Source organism: Olea europaea, chromosome 10, assembly GCF_002742605.1.
Source record: "Olea europaea var. sylvestris chromosome 10, O_europaea_v1, whole genome shotgun sequence".
NCBI classification, from domain to species: domain Eukaryota; kingdom Viridiplantae; phylum Streptophyta; class Magnoliopsida; order Lamiales; family Oleaceae; genus Olea; species Olea europaea.
This window is the reverse complement of record NC_036246.1, coordinates 44,357,439-44,372,518: the sequence shown is the minus strand read 5'-3', so window position 1 is coordinate 44,372,518 and position 15,080 is coordinate 44,357,439. Positions and strand designations below refer to the sequence as shown.

The 15,080-nt window shown below is 40.1% G+C and overlaps 1 protein-coding gene across 1 annotated transcript; it reads left to right on the top strand.

Annotated features, from left to right (window-relative positions):
* Positions 1-262: 262 nt before the first annotated feature.
* Positions 263-3,154, top strand: LOC111400726 (NEP1-interacting protein 1-like). Its single transcript, XM_023028116.1, has 6 exons — positions 263-292; positions 390-552; positions 1,449-1,600; positions 1,991-2,074; positions 2,159-2,323; positions 3,032-3,154. The coding sequence occupies exons 1-6, from the start codon at positions 263-265 to the stop codon at positions 3,152-3,154; spliced, it is 717 nt and encodes a 238-aa protein (XP_022883884.1).
* Positions 3,155-15,080: the final 11,926 nt, after the last annotated feature.

Sequence of the window (15,080 nt, the reverse complement as noted above, 5' to 3'; positions counted from 1 at the left end):
AAGATTTATATTAGATAAAGGGTTGTTTTTTAATATTTGTTTAAGGGTGTTTTAGGTAGTTCAAAATGTTTAGAAAAGTCAAAGACTATTTTGGAAAATCCTTCCTTTATTTAGGTCAATTTGAGGTATTTCCCGGTATCCTAGCCAATTTTTAAAATAATATTGGCATGCTTATTGACAAAAGTGCACTTAAAAGTAATTACACATTTTTTTTCCTAAACTAACCAAACAAGCAGCTTTGAACAGAAGGTTTGTTGCCTTAATGGCTAAAAAACTCTGCATTAACGAGCAGGTGTGTGGTAGTTCTTCTTCTCATCCCCAATTTAATGCACTTCTTCTGCTTCTATAAATGCTTGTTAGTACTTGAAACGTTACACATATTCCCCAAGGATTTCTCAGATACACAGTTTTCTGTACGTATAATGATCTTCTATACAGTGATGAAGAGGTGGTTTTGCTCTATCTTTTCTTCGGTTTCTACAGAATCTGGGCTTCTGTTTGTACTGGTGAAGAAAATTACCACAGCTCTAGTTACATGTATTTTTGCTTTAGGTATGCGAATTTCCATTATATATATATATAGCCCTTGTTTGAGCCCCATTTTTTGGGAAAGAATGAATTTTTGAATAGTGTATTGATGAAAAATGTGTGGTTAAAACATAAGAAAAAGTTTTGAATTTACGTGTAATATTATTTTATTGAATAATGTGTGTTTAAAATGATATCAAAACACTGTTAAAAAATACATTTTTTCAAAAGAATGGAACTGAATAATTTCTTACAATTTTGTGATATATTTGGTATGTTGGGTTAAACTATATCGGGTGCGATAAAAGACGTACGAAGAAAGGCAGGTGAAGTGTTTGTTCATTGTCCTAAATGTTCTTGTTAAGTTGTAATTTTAAGAATAAAGCTACTCAAACATGGAAAATGGCAGGTTTTGGTGACATGTGGTACTGGCAGCACCTGACTTTTTTTTCCTAACTATCAAATGGAAAAATGACACGTATCCCCCTATTTTAAATTATATAACTAAATCCATTCATGTAGCATGTTTCTAATTGTAAAAACATTCCCTTATGGGGTACAATTTATGGGGTGTGACGAAAAATCCAGAAAGTGAAAACTTACTACGATTGGATTTCACTCTTGGACGGACTGAATTATTATGAGAATGTTTGATGGAGATTTAAATTAAATTTTTTAGTAGATTGTGATAGATGTTTTTGAAATGTGTGATTTAAAAGTTGTGAAACCCATGAAATGTGGTTAATATTGATTATTTGACATTGATTTAAATTAAAATTAGATTTTAATCCAAACCAAATATGCACTATGTATCTTTTTAATTATTATTGCAATTGCAAAGAGGGATTTAGAATTTAATCCACAAGATCCTTGTCTTGAAATAATTTTAGTATCAAAATTTCACATTCTTGGCAATTTAGGTGGTGCTACCATTGGAGCAGTTACAGGAGGAATCAAAGGCCAGACTACAGAAACCGGTCTACTGCATGGAATCGGGATCGGCATGGTGGCAGGGGCCATCACAGCCGTCCAATTGATGGATCTTATAGTTGATGGAGAGCCATTTTCCAAGGTTTTAACATTACTTATTTTGGAATTTATTTCTTACTTGTTTTCATAACTTACCTATCTTAAAACTTTCTTATAACATTTTGAAGTTCTAACATGCTATTGATACCATGTCACTTTCATGATCATGGACATCTAACAATATTTAGTCACTGACATTAAACATTATTCCAATCGAGTCTTTATGTGTGTCAGTTTGACTATTGAAAAAGACGATGTTACAGTCTAGTCGATAAATGTCTAAACTACCACGTCAATTTTTTCGTTTAGATACTTGCTTTGAAAATTTAAAAAACCTTTTTATTAAAAAAGTAAGTAATTCACAAAGTAACTTTTACTTTTTTTCTAAAATTAGTAGAAACAATTTGCTCATTAACAGGGGATCACTTTTCAGGTTGCACTAATCTGCAGTCTAATGAATGGAAAGATCTTTATGGAATGGGTGAGCCCTGCAGTGTTCAAAGCCTATCAATGGCAGGTGTAAATAAATGGCTTTTTTTCAGTTTGTTGTCAGCTTATTTAGCTGCCACTTATAATTAATGAGATTATTTTTATGCTTCAGATTAGCAATATAGATACAACTTTATTGGAGATTTCAGACATTTTTGATGTCAATGCAACCAGAGGATTACCTCAGGATATAATCAAGAAGTTACCACATTACACATTTTATTCTGCACAGAGGAACACATTGCCACAAGAGAAAATTTGTGCAATTTGCTTACAGGTGAGTTCTCTGTTGCACTAAGATTAGTCAATAAGGGATTGTATGACTAAGATTTTGATATAAATTGATTAAATGCATGGTGAAAAAATTTGGGTCCCTGGTTAAAATTAATTTTCCACTTTAATTTCAACTTTTTTAAGTTATCCCAAACAAGCACTAAAAAGTCTAAAATTGAATAGATTAGATCTATAGCCCGTTGCACTTTTGTCCGCTTAGTTTTTTTTCTCTCTACACTAAGCTCCTCGGTTTTGCAAGAAGTGGTCGATGATGATGGTTTTTGTCCAACACTGTCGTTAAATTGGCGTGAAAAGACAGTTTTACCCTTTAATTCAAATAAACAATAACAATAATACTCAAAAAAAAAAAAAAAAAAAAAAAAAAAAAAGGAAATCCATATTCCTGACACGTGAATTAAATAATGTCCGATCTCCGAGGAGTGTGTGTTCGGTCATCCCGTATATCAATAATTGTGTTCCCTTAGCTCGGTCCCAAATGTAATTCATCCGATATGATTGAACTTTACAAATTACATATATTTTGTACATCAAGAAGCGAGACCTTCCATGTAGCATATCAAAAATGTTAGTCCATATTTGACCAGTGTATTACTCACGAGCCGTTGTCAATTTTGTGACATACAATTGATGATTATTTAATATTCATCGAGTTTTGTTAATATAAATCTCTCTTTCTATGTCTCGGATGTAGGATTTCAGGGATGGGGAATGTGCAAAAATGCTACCAATCTGTGGACATTCCTTTCACCTGCACTGCATAGATGACTGGCTTTTCCGGCGGGGTACCTGTCCATTGTGTAGAAATGAAGTTTGAATGCAATTAAAAGAAGAAGAAACAGGGAAGTGGGCAAATCACAGTTGATTATTATTGTAACTACTGTATGAGCATAAAGAATTTGATCTCTCTTTAATAAGAAAACTTTTGGCCAAACTGGATCCGTAAATACCAAGTATATAGATAATGCTTTATAACCCGTTCGATTCGTATTATTGTAGACGATTGTACAGTATGATGTGTCGTTTACATACTGTTGACATATAAAAGTTCAGCCCAAATCGAACAGCCCAAAGAGTAAAGCCCAATTGGAGGATCCCCAAATCAGATAGCCCAAAAAACGAAATCCAATCGAACGAATCAAGGTGAAGGCCCAAATAAGGGGGCCCAAGAATGCGGTAACGCCATCGCCCAAGTTTGCAAGTCGCCCAGAATCTGAACGAATAGAGTGTCATACGGTCGCCCAAAGCTGTTATTCTATTCTCGCTCAAACCTTCAAGTCGCCCAAGGTATCAACAGACATAACGCATCGTGGTTATCAAGAAATTCAGTTATCAAGGCAGTTGTTAAAGTAGCCCTATCACGTTCCACGACTCAAGGAATTCAATCGAAAGCGGTTGAACGATGAAAGGTAATGACAGCAGTTAAAAGGCAGTTTCATGACAAAATGGCCACTACGAAGAAAGTGGGTAGTTATAGGACGATCAAGCAGTTTTTAGAGTAGTTAATCGCAAAGAGATCGTCTATGAGGTATAAAAGGGAGAAATAACATAGAAGGAAAGGATCGAATCCAAAACTCTCGAACAGAGAATATGTAATTTTCATTTCCTTAGCTTTTAGACTTAAACACTCTTCTTTCTGTAACTCGTGTGCTTGCGCCCCTTGGAGGCACGTTGTTTTTCATTCCCAATTGTAAAGTTCATCGCCAATAAAAGAACACCCATTTTTGGGACTTTGTCTCAAGAGGTTTCGTTCCTTACACAATCGTCTGATCCTTTTTAATTGTTAGCGACTTAACCCGCGCGAAACAATTTGGCACGCTCGGTGGGACAGTGGTGTTAGGTGTTGAAAGTACAAAAGGTGAAACAATATGCCTCAGAGATCCGACAAGGAAGGAGCAAGTCAGGGAGGAATCCAGTCTGTAATCGAGCGATATGAGGAGCAGCATGCCTCTCCACGAACAGATGGACAAAATCAAAGCAGTAACAGTTGTTACGAACCAATGACGGAGTTGAGTCCTCGAACCATGCGTGCATTACTCGGAGAACTCACGCAAGACGTCGTTGAACAGGTAAATCTTCGAAGTATTCATAATATGGAAAGATTTACACAAAATGGGAATGTACACTATGACAACATGGCCAAACAACTAAAAACGTTGAATGAAACAATGAACAAGTTAGTGGGCCAAATATGTCAACCGGCTATACCTCTTACAAGTCACTTTCAAATTAGGACAATTGGAGGACATAATCCTTCAGTTCCCAATCCGAGTCAAGGGGTAGAACCACTTTCTGGTCCCTCTACTTCAAACCAAGGGGGTACTACAGTACCAAATCAAAATAATGGTAGTGGTATGCCTAACTTGGGGGGTAATCCAAACGTGAGAGATAATGTCCTAAACAATGGACAGAATATTCCACGTGGTAATGAGGGAGTAGATGTTCAGGCTAATGGTAATGGCCCTAATCATGGTAACTTTGTTGCCAATCAAGGATCAAACATCAGGCCTCATGCAAACCAACCGGTTAACCAACCTGTAGGGATTCCATATGACCCCAACGTCATGTTGAGGAATCAGATTATTGAAATCGTACAGGATCAGATGGCTTTTGGGGTGCGTCCCGTCATTAGGCCGACGTACACAAAGCCATATCCTGATTGGGTAGATCAAGCATATCCATGGCCTAGATGATACAAAATGCCAGAATTCTCACTGTTTACCGGTTTAGGAGAGGTGTCTACTCTAGAACACATAGGGCGATTCACATTGCAAAGNGTTTTCTCCAAAGGTTCAAAACAGCAAGAAGCAAGTGTTTTGTACCTCTGCCCGAAAAGGAATTTGTCAAAATCGCTCAAGGCTGCTTGAGCTTTGATTTAAAAAAGAAGTTCCAAGACAAAGAATTCCCTGACCTTTTCCAGTTGAGTGCAAATGTGATTAGGTATGAGCGACTGATAAGAGAAGAGGAACAGATGAAAAATTCTAGTAAAAGGACTTATTACAAAGACCCGAATTTCGACGTTCATACCATCGACGACGAGTCATACGATCAGGCCGAAATGTGTTTGGCCGAATTGGTCAAAGGGGATACATATACTTGTCCCATAATGGCCAAGCCTAGACCAACGGGCAAAGATGAGCCCATAAAGGATGGAAACATAAAGGCTAGAACGTTCTCGTTCGATGTGACCAAAGCTGACCTTATATTCGACAAATTATATAGGGATAAGCAGATAAGATTGAGCGATAAGCACAAATTGCCAAACCCTGAACAAATTAAGGGTAAAAAATATTGTAAATGGCATAATGCATGGTCACATTTGACTAACAATTGCTTGGTTTTCCGTCATGTATTGCAGGATGCTATTGAATCAGGACGAATTACATTCGATGATAAGAAAAAGATGGCAGTGGACGAGAATCCTTTCCCACAGCCACTTGGAGTAAACATGGTAATATCTGGATTCAAGAACAAGTTACCAAAATTCAAGTTGGTCGTAGATGACGGAGAAGAAGATCCTAGACCACATCCCAGCGTCTTTGAACGAATCAAAGGAAAAGAACCAAAAAAGGACGAAGACGTCCCGTGTGCAAGGTGTAAAAGGGAATTAAATGGAAACACGGAGAAACCAGGGACATGGCAGCATCCTCATCGCCCTGTTTTCTTCCCAAACATTCAGCCTGGTAGAGGGCGAGATACATCATTCTATAGAGGACCGCCTTTTGAAAGGCAGTTCAGACCAGCAGATACTGGAAGAACATTTAGGCCGCAACCTTGCCGGCCAAATGTATGGCATTCATTCCAGTATAGTGCAGGAAGGGCAATACCCTTCGATGAGATGACTAGGACCCAACAAAGGCGTTTCCAACGAAACTACGGACGGATGATGAGGCAGCAACAAGAAATGCCACATCCTAAAGCGCCTATACTACTCAAGGTAGCTAATCAAAACGTCCTCAAAGGTAGTAAAGAAACCTCTTCTGGGAGATCAAGGTTTGAGAGGGACAAGAGGGATGAAGAAGACCCAGATCAGCCCCTTGCTATCCAATTCGGTACATTGCCTCCTGTCGTGGCCAATAATTACCTACTGGCCAATGAATTCAAGAATAAGGAAAAGGAAGAAGAGGGGGAGGACAACGAAGGAGAAGCCTGCGTGTTGATATGTGAAGAAGGCCAGACTTCTGGAGAGGCCTACAACGACGAAGAAGACGATGGGATGACGGACATTGAAGAAGAAATCGACCTAGAAGCAGAAAGGAAAAAGAGAGGAGTATCGCGCAATACTCTGTTCAAGCAACTACATCAAGAGGGAGTTCGCGAAGTAGACTTGTTGGGGGAGCCATCTGGGCGTCCTTTCGATTTCTACGTACTGTACGGGACACCCAAAAGGAAGAAGAGAGTACCTCGCTCTGAAAAGTATGGGTCACCTCCAAGAATAATGCCCCCTCCCACAGGTTGGATAACTGATGAGGAAGCATTAGAAAAAAGTAAGAAGGAAGTTCAGAGGACAGAGGGTCGACGTAATATACTGCACGTCGACTTGTCACAAGGGGATAATTCGACAGAAAACAAGCAAGAGGTAGAAATAGAGGCTGCCGAAAAGGTTATTTTTAAACGTCCAGTCATGAAATTGACTAAACACTTGAGGCCGTTATACGTTAAAGCTCTAGTTAACGGCGTCCCAGTGGCAAAAGTGCTTGTCGACAATGGAGCGGCTATAAACACGATTCCATCTAGGATGATGAGAAAGTTCGCAAAGACAGAGGGTGATATGATTCCTACAGAAGTCATCCTCACTAGCTTCAATGGAGGAGCAACTTCAGCTAAGGGAGTTATGCCATTAGACATAACTATAGGTACGACTACTAGGACCATTGTCTTCTTTGTAATAGATGGTCCTACTAGTTACAACGTGCTCCTAGGAAGAGATTTGATACACGGAAGTCGCTGTATACCCTCGTCGCTCCATCAATGCCTGATTTTTTGGAATGACAAAGGCGAAGTAGAGGTGGTACAGGCCGATCATAGGCCTTTTGTCGCAGAAGCAAACTCGGTGGAAAAGTTCATGTACGAAGGAAACTATGGACCTGTCAGAGTGGTACAAGACGGGGAAGAAACTCAAGTTGTCGCGCAAAGCGAAGAACCATTCTCAGTGGACGCACTCACTGAGATGTTCAAACAGATGAGGCCAAATATGGTGGCACTGGAAGAGCCAGTGATTGGCAAAGAATAATCAAGAAATCTTGAATGGATTCTGAGTTACAAAAACAAATGGCCGATATTTAGGCCTTCAAAGCCAGACTGATGGCTTTCAACAAAGAATGCAATAACAAAGCAAAGGAAGAGACTGCCCTAAAAGCGCTGAAAGACAAGTTGGCAGTGTTCGAGTTAGAGCAAAGTATTGGTCGAGAAGTCAACAAGGTGGACTGTTTGGAAGAGGAAGTACTTACAAAAGAACTGGATGACGAAGTGATGCAGATTGCCAAACCTGGATACGCTCAAGTACAAGACCCTCTGATCAAAGTAAATATTGGCGATGAAGTAGAAGATCACCCAACGTTCATCAGCCAGATGCTCGACCAAGAGGTTAGTAATAAATTAATCGCTTTGTTAAAAGAGTACAAAGATTGTTTTGCTTGGGAATATGAACAAATGCCTGGTTTAGATAGAGACTTGGTGGAACACAGGTTACCAACTAAGCCTAATTTTAAACCTCATAGGCATCCTCCTAGGCGTTTTGCTCCTAATGTACTCCCTGAGATTAAGAAAGAGATAGAGCGATTATTGAAAACAGGTTTTATAAGAACAGCCAGATATGTTGAATGGTTGTCGAATATTGTGCCAGTACTAAAAAAGAATGGTAAGCTAAGGGTGTGTATAGACTTTAGAAATTTAAACATAGCTACACCCAAAGATGAGTATCCAATGCCCACGGTGGATTCTTTAGTAGATTCAACTGCCGGACATGTCATGTATTCTTTCATGGACGGGTATTCAGGATACAATCAAATTTATATAGCTGAAGAAGACATACACAAAACTGCCTTTAGATGCCCTGGGTCCCTAGGATGTTTTGAATGGGTAGTTATGCCTTTAGGCCTAAAAAATGCAGGGGCAACTTATCAAAGGGCAATGAATTTAATCTTTCATGATATGATAGGCAAGTTTGTTGAGGTGTGTGTAGACGACATAGTAGTCAAGTCCATTAAAGAAGAGAACCATTTCGAACAATTAAGATGTTCGTTTGAACGAATGAGGCAGTATAAACTAAAGTTGAATCCCTTGAAGTGTGCATTTGGTGTTAATGCAGGGAACTTTCTTGGTTTCTTGGTGCACAAGAGAGGGATTGAACTTGATAAAAATAAAGCGAAGGCTATCTTAGAAGCCAAACCACCTAGCAACAAAAAGGAGTTGGAAATGTTTCTAGGCCAAATAATTTTTTTAAGACGCTTTATTTCTAACTGTGCAGGGCGAATTAAAGTCTTTTCACCGCTATTAAAGCTGAAAAATCAGGACGAATTCGTCTGGAAAGAAGAACATCAAAAGGCTTTTGAATGCCTGAAGACATATCTATCAAGTCCACCAGTGTTGGTGTCATCAATCCAAGGATGGCCAATGAAAGTGTATGTATCGGCTGAAAAAGAATCAATAGCTGGAATGGTCGTACAGGAAGACCAATTTGGTGAAGAAAGGGCAATTTACTACTTAAGTAGACGGTTAACGAAATGTGAATATAATTACTCCGCTGTTGAGAAATTGTGTCTTGCACTGTATTTCACATGTACAAAATTAAGGGCTTATTTACGGCCTGTAACCTTTTACTTAATTTCTAAAGTAAATTTAGTTAATTATATGTTCTCGCGCCCTATTTTACACCAAAGGGTAGCCTTTGGACACTATCTTTATCAGAGTTCGAAATACAATATATACCTCAAAAGGCAGTCAAAAATCAAGTTTTGGCTAACTTTCTAGGCTATCATCCATGCCTTGACATGCCTGAAGAAATCGAATTAGAAATCAATTCGTTCGAATTAAAACCTTGGGTATTGTATTTCGATGGGTCAAAAACTTCTAAAGGTGCAGGAGTAGGAGTATCATTGATTAATCCTTTAGGGATTTGCTACAAGTTTGCATTCACCTTTGACAGAATGTGCACCAACAATCAGGCCGAATATGAAGCCTTGATTGTAGGCCTAGAACTAATGATAGATATGGGAGTAAGAAATATGATCGTTAAGGGCGATTATCAATTGGTGATACATCAATTGATCGGTGATTTTAAATGCCAAAGTGATTCCATTATAAGTCAATATGAGATCGCCCAAGAGTTATTAGAGGAATTCGACCAAGTAGAACTTCAATGCGTTAATAGGATATATAACGACGTGGCGAATGAGTTGGCCCAAATGGCTTCAGGGTACTCTAAAATCTTGGATTGGAAGTCTACTTGTGAGTATGGAACCATATTGCCCGTAACTCAAAGAAGGGCAAGAAAAATTGAACTTCACTGTATACAAGATGGAGATGCAGTAGATTGGAGAACAGAGATTAAAGGGTTCCTTAGAGAACCTAATGGAGGGATTAGTAGGAAAACGAAGCTATGTTTGCTGAATTACACACTAATAGATGAAGAGTTGTTTAAGAAGCGCTCTGATGGTGTATTACTAAAGTGTGTAAGTTTGCAAGAAGCCAAGACGATTATGACTGAAGTGCACGAAGGGATATGTGGAGCTCATCAAGCTGGTCAAAGGATGAGATGGTTAATTATTAGGAGTGGATATTTTTTGCCAAAGATGGGAGAACTATGCGTTCAGTATGCAAAAAGTTGTTTAGTATGCTAAAAGCATGGTCCAATACAAAGGGCGCCAGCACGAGAAATGACACCTATTATTAAGCCTTGGCCGTTCAAAGGTTGGGCGATAGATCTAATAGGGAAGATCTACCCCCCATCGTCCAAGCAACATACTTTTGTTATAGTTGCAACAGACTATTTCACCAAATGGGTAGAAGCGGTACCTTTGAAAGAGATCACCCAGAAGAATGTTATAGAGTTTATCCGTGATCACATTATTTATAGGTTTGGAATTCCACAAACTTTAATGGTAGATCATGGAACATCTTTGAATGGGGATCAAGTGAACAAATTTTTGAGCGAATTTGGGGTTAAATTAGTAAACTTCACACCGTACTACGCTCAATCCAATGGACAAGCAGAATCTTCTAACAAGAGTCTGAAAAATATCATTAGAAAGATGATAGACGAAAACGCCAGAAATTGGCACGAATGTTTGAACAAAACCTTATGGGCTTATAGAACATCACCTCGGTCAAGTACCAATGTTACCCCTTTCCAACTTGTTTATGGACAGAAGGCCGTTTTGCCTATGGAAATCAACGCGCAATCGATTCAAGTGTGCTTGCAACATAAATTAAATGATGATGAGTATGCCGAATCACTAGTTCAAAATTTATTGAGTTTAGACGAATTGAAGTTGGACGTTTTAGATAGGTTGCAAGTTCAAAAGCAAAGAATGGCTAAGTTTTATAATAAAAAATTCATAGCCAAGTCGTTCAGCCTGGGTGAACTAGTTTGGAAAACAATACTCCCTTTGGATACCAAGGATCCAAAGTACGGGAAGTGGTCGCCCAATTGGGAAGGACCATACAAAATAAACAGTGTGTTGCCTAATGGAGCGTACCACTTGGAAGATTTAGACGGCACCAAGCACGTAAGATTCATTAACGGCAAATATTTGAAAAAATATGTTCCTTCTTTATGGGAATGTGAACAGATAAAAATATAACCAAACATTCTGGACGATCAAAAGATAATAAAGATAGAGCGAAATACGTTCGAATAAAGTTCTTTATTATCAAACGTTCATTACAAGAATACAAAAGATACAAATAATGGATGTGTTACAAAATACAACTAAAGTAAGATGATCTCCCAGTTGATCGCTGAGTAAGCTTCACGCCGCCTTCCTAAATGCATCGCTGCAAAGGTGGGGTTGACGAGTGAGAGGGTGTACTGGCCTCGCCACCTTCCTAAATGCATCGCTGCAATGGCGAGGCTGAGAAACACTCTCAGCAGGCAAGCTGAGAAGCACTCTCAGCAAGCAAAGTGGCCCACAAGCAGTCCAAAAATTGCCTCCCATCATTTACTCCTTGTGAAGAACAAAGAGACGATGGGAAGAATTTTGCAGGAAAGAACTTCGCTGCTGGCCAGAAAATATTTCTTATACCTCCCATACCAAAGGTGACGTCAAGGTAATTATAAGGTGGACGGACTAAACAGTCCATTTTTTGATCAGATTGATCGTCAGAATGCCAAGAAATGACAGTAAATTGGTTTCGAATAAGAAAATGAAGAGATGAAGATAGAGGATGAAAAATGCGAAACATTTATGGGGGGGTGAAGATGAAGAGACGGAATATGAACAGCCACATTTCTGTCTAATAAACCGAATTAAATAGCCCTAAGTCTTGGGAACAGTAGTGGGAATATCAAAAGGTAATGGACAAGATTCTTAGTACAAAGCAGTTAAGTGCTTAAAGAATTGATGACTAAAAAATAAACGTCAAATAAATGCACAAGAAGTTAATGTTCATTAATAATGAACAAAGCTACAAAGAGAAAAATCGAATTACAAAAGAAAAAAGACATCGTATGTCTTAATTACAGTCTACCCCATAAGGAACGAATTCGTTCCCTAAGTTTTTCCCAATCCTCGTTCTGTCGAGAGGAAGTGATGTTCAATTCAGCCGCGACGTCATCTTCATCAACTTCCAACTTCTTGTACTGCTCGACTAAAGATTTAGTTCGCTCAATTCCCTTGGAGGCGTTGCGCTTTTTAGCAGCCATCCTCGCCCTGCAATCGTCCATTTTGGTTTGAAGTTCCCTCATCTGAGCAGCCAAGTTAACCATCAAAGAGTCTTCAATCATCACTTCGGAAGAGATTTCTTGCAACTCGTCCTTAGCCTTGTTGATCTCCATGCGCAAAGACTCTTTCTCAGCTACGGCTCGAAGATATTGAGTACGCTTGGCCTTTAGTTCAGCATTCTTGGCCAGCATAGAAAGGACCTCGGAGTGAATGACCTTCAACGTCGCTTTAAAGTCGGCAGAAAGATTGAGCGACGGAAGTGTCAGTGCTTGCTCCAACTTCGCACTCAAGTGCTCAAATTCATCCTTGTGTCTAGCGGCACTAGCCCTCCCAATGTCCATATCCATGAAGGATACGTACTCAAATACCAACTCCTTCAAGAACTTCAAATCCTCTTCTGAAGAAGTAGCAGGACAATCAGATGGAGCAGGACGAGGCATTTGGACCTGCCCCCAGGAAGCGAACAAGTTTTGGATAGAACGCACAATCCTGTCAGCATCCTGCAAAGAAGACTGCCAATATTGAAAATCCTCACTACAACGAACAAGGTGGAAATAGAAGCGAAACAAAAAACTACCTCGTCGATAATCGTAGAAGATGGCGCGCCCTCAGCCAAGCTTGCCACCAACGACTCATCCATTCGTGAGGACTTCCCCTTGTCCGAGCGAGAAGATGTTGCCACAACGGGCGGACTCATAGGAGTATCTGCAAAGCTCAAGAGCAACAAATCAGAAACCAATAGCACAAGCAAAGGTAAGACATCAAAAAACTGAATTACCTTCTGCTTCGATGTTTGGGAGGTCGACGCCCTGGGAAGAAGGTGGCTCATCCATGACTGAAGATGTATCTTTAAGCATGGTCCCCTCATCAACCGGTTTGGATGAAGTAGCCTCAATAGAGGATGATGGAGCAGGAGTTGTCGATGCCAAAACCTTTGAAGGAGAGGCTGAGCTTTTCTGAAAAGTCCAAAAGATCATCAATACACAGAAAAGTTTCAAATGTGGGAAAGCATATTTGTAAATAGACCAATTTAATTACCTTCCTCCTGACGATAAGAGGGGCATCATCATCATCAACATCATCCTCCAAAATGGAAGATGCTGAGGCTGGCCGTTTGCGGCTTGGAGCACTCTTGGCCGTAGTAGGCCTGGCAGGGAAAGAAGAAGATGGACGAGCCAATTGTTTAGTGCGACGAGAAGGAGAGGGGCTTCGAATAGACAAAGGAGTGACCAAAACAGGAGGAGGAGAAGAAATACTCGGTTGGTCTAATGAATGAAAGGCACGATTGGCCTCAGTTGCAAATAATCTGCGCTTCACCGATGGCCAGAGTTGTTCAAAAAGAGGGTGAGTGGCATGACAAGAATTAAAAGGAGCTAATGAAAAGTGGCTTGATAAATGGAGGTTGCGAGCGTTTATAGCCTCTGCTTCCGCCTTATTAATGGTATGAAAATGGTCAATTAAGTTCTTCGAGTAGCAAAGAGGAACAGGCCAAGTTTGGCCAAAACCAAGCTGGCGAGCAAAAAATTGGGGAGCATAAATTTCTACCCCCGCTTTGGCATTGGTCCCAGTTAAGATATCATGGAAAAGCTTCCTCCCGGTTAAAAACTGGATCCAAATAAGCAGAGAGGTGCTCGCGCTATCCATAGTGGAAGGGGGATGTACATAGTTTGGAGTCAAGAAAGGAGGAAATGGAAAAAAGGAAGAGATTGAATCTAAAGAATAAAAGAAAGAAAAAATGTCCCTTCTGGACATATTTACATGAGTTAGGGGCTCCATAGCTAACCTGTAACAGCTAGCAGAAGGACAAGAAATGGATGGAGCACCAAGCGATGGAAAATAGGATCTCAACCACAGTTGAGTAAACCAAAGAGGTCCACTGCCAGTGGGAGATGCACCATTCTTCAATTGAGCTTGAAGAGAGGCCATACCTCTATAAAGGGCAGCCAAAAACGAAGAACATAAATTCAAAGGCCTGCCACGCGCCAATTCGTGCGCTATGGGTAAATAACTCAAAGAAGGCTTTATACTTGGCACGCACAACACATATTTACAAAGCCAAACTAAAAGGAAGGCCACTTGCTCAGTATGGGTAGGCTCAGCACTTGAATGATTGTAGAGGGTCTGCAGGCTTGAATAAGAGTCGGTATAGTTTTTACCAAACTGTGGGGCGCCACCAGAAACTAAGATACCCGGGAAAATGGTATCGCCCAAAGGTGGTAAATTCACCAGGGCCCCAACATCCCTTAACGTAATAGACATGGAGCCAAGAGGAAAAATAAAGGTGTTATACTCAGGGGACCAAAAACTAAAAGCAATCGAAAAGAGCGCTGAATCAAAAGTAGGGGGCGAATAGAGACCTCTAACAAATCAGAAATCCTAGCGCTATCAAAAAGTGCCTTAGTAGGACCATGGCCCACAAGGCGAGCATGCCACCTACGAAAAGCGACATCAGATTCAGGCCAAGTGCGAATACCTCTTTCGCGAAGTGGCCCCAGCGGTAGAGAATTCAGGAATGGAGGACCCTGAGTGCAGGGAAATAGCTGACCCACCGCCGCCTGTTCAACTGCCTCTGCATTGTTGAAGAAAGGACCCAAATAGAACTCATTACGTCCAACGTCAGCGGGTGTGAGAAAACTTGGGGTTATGTATGGACGACTCAGAAGTTTCTGAAAGTCATCAAAACTAAAGGAGTCGCTAGCCTGAGATTGTGAAGCAGCCATTGGAGAAGGAACGACACTTTTCAGGGTTACGTAACAAGGAAGCAAAAGATGAACAGTGAATCGTGAAAGAGACGCAAAAAATATGAGGCGTGGTTTGGTAGCAGTGAAATGGCGTGTTTAGAGTTTATAAGGGTTTGCA

Coding starts and splice junctions, on each gene's coding strand:
- LOC111400726 (XM_023028116.1), top strand. CDS start 263: ATGGCTAAAAAACTCTGCATTAACGAGCAG. Junction 553..1,448: donor TACATGTATTTTTGCTTTAG/GTATGCGAATTT, acceptor TTGGCAATTTAG/GTGGTGCTACCATTGGAGCA. Junction 1,601..1,990: donor ATGGAGAGCCATTTTCCAAG/GTTTTAACATTA, acceptor ATCACTTTTCAG/GTTGCACTAATCTGCAGTCT.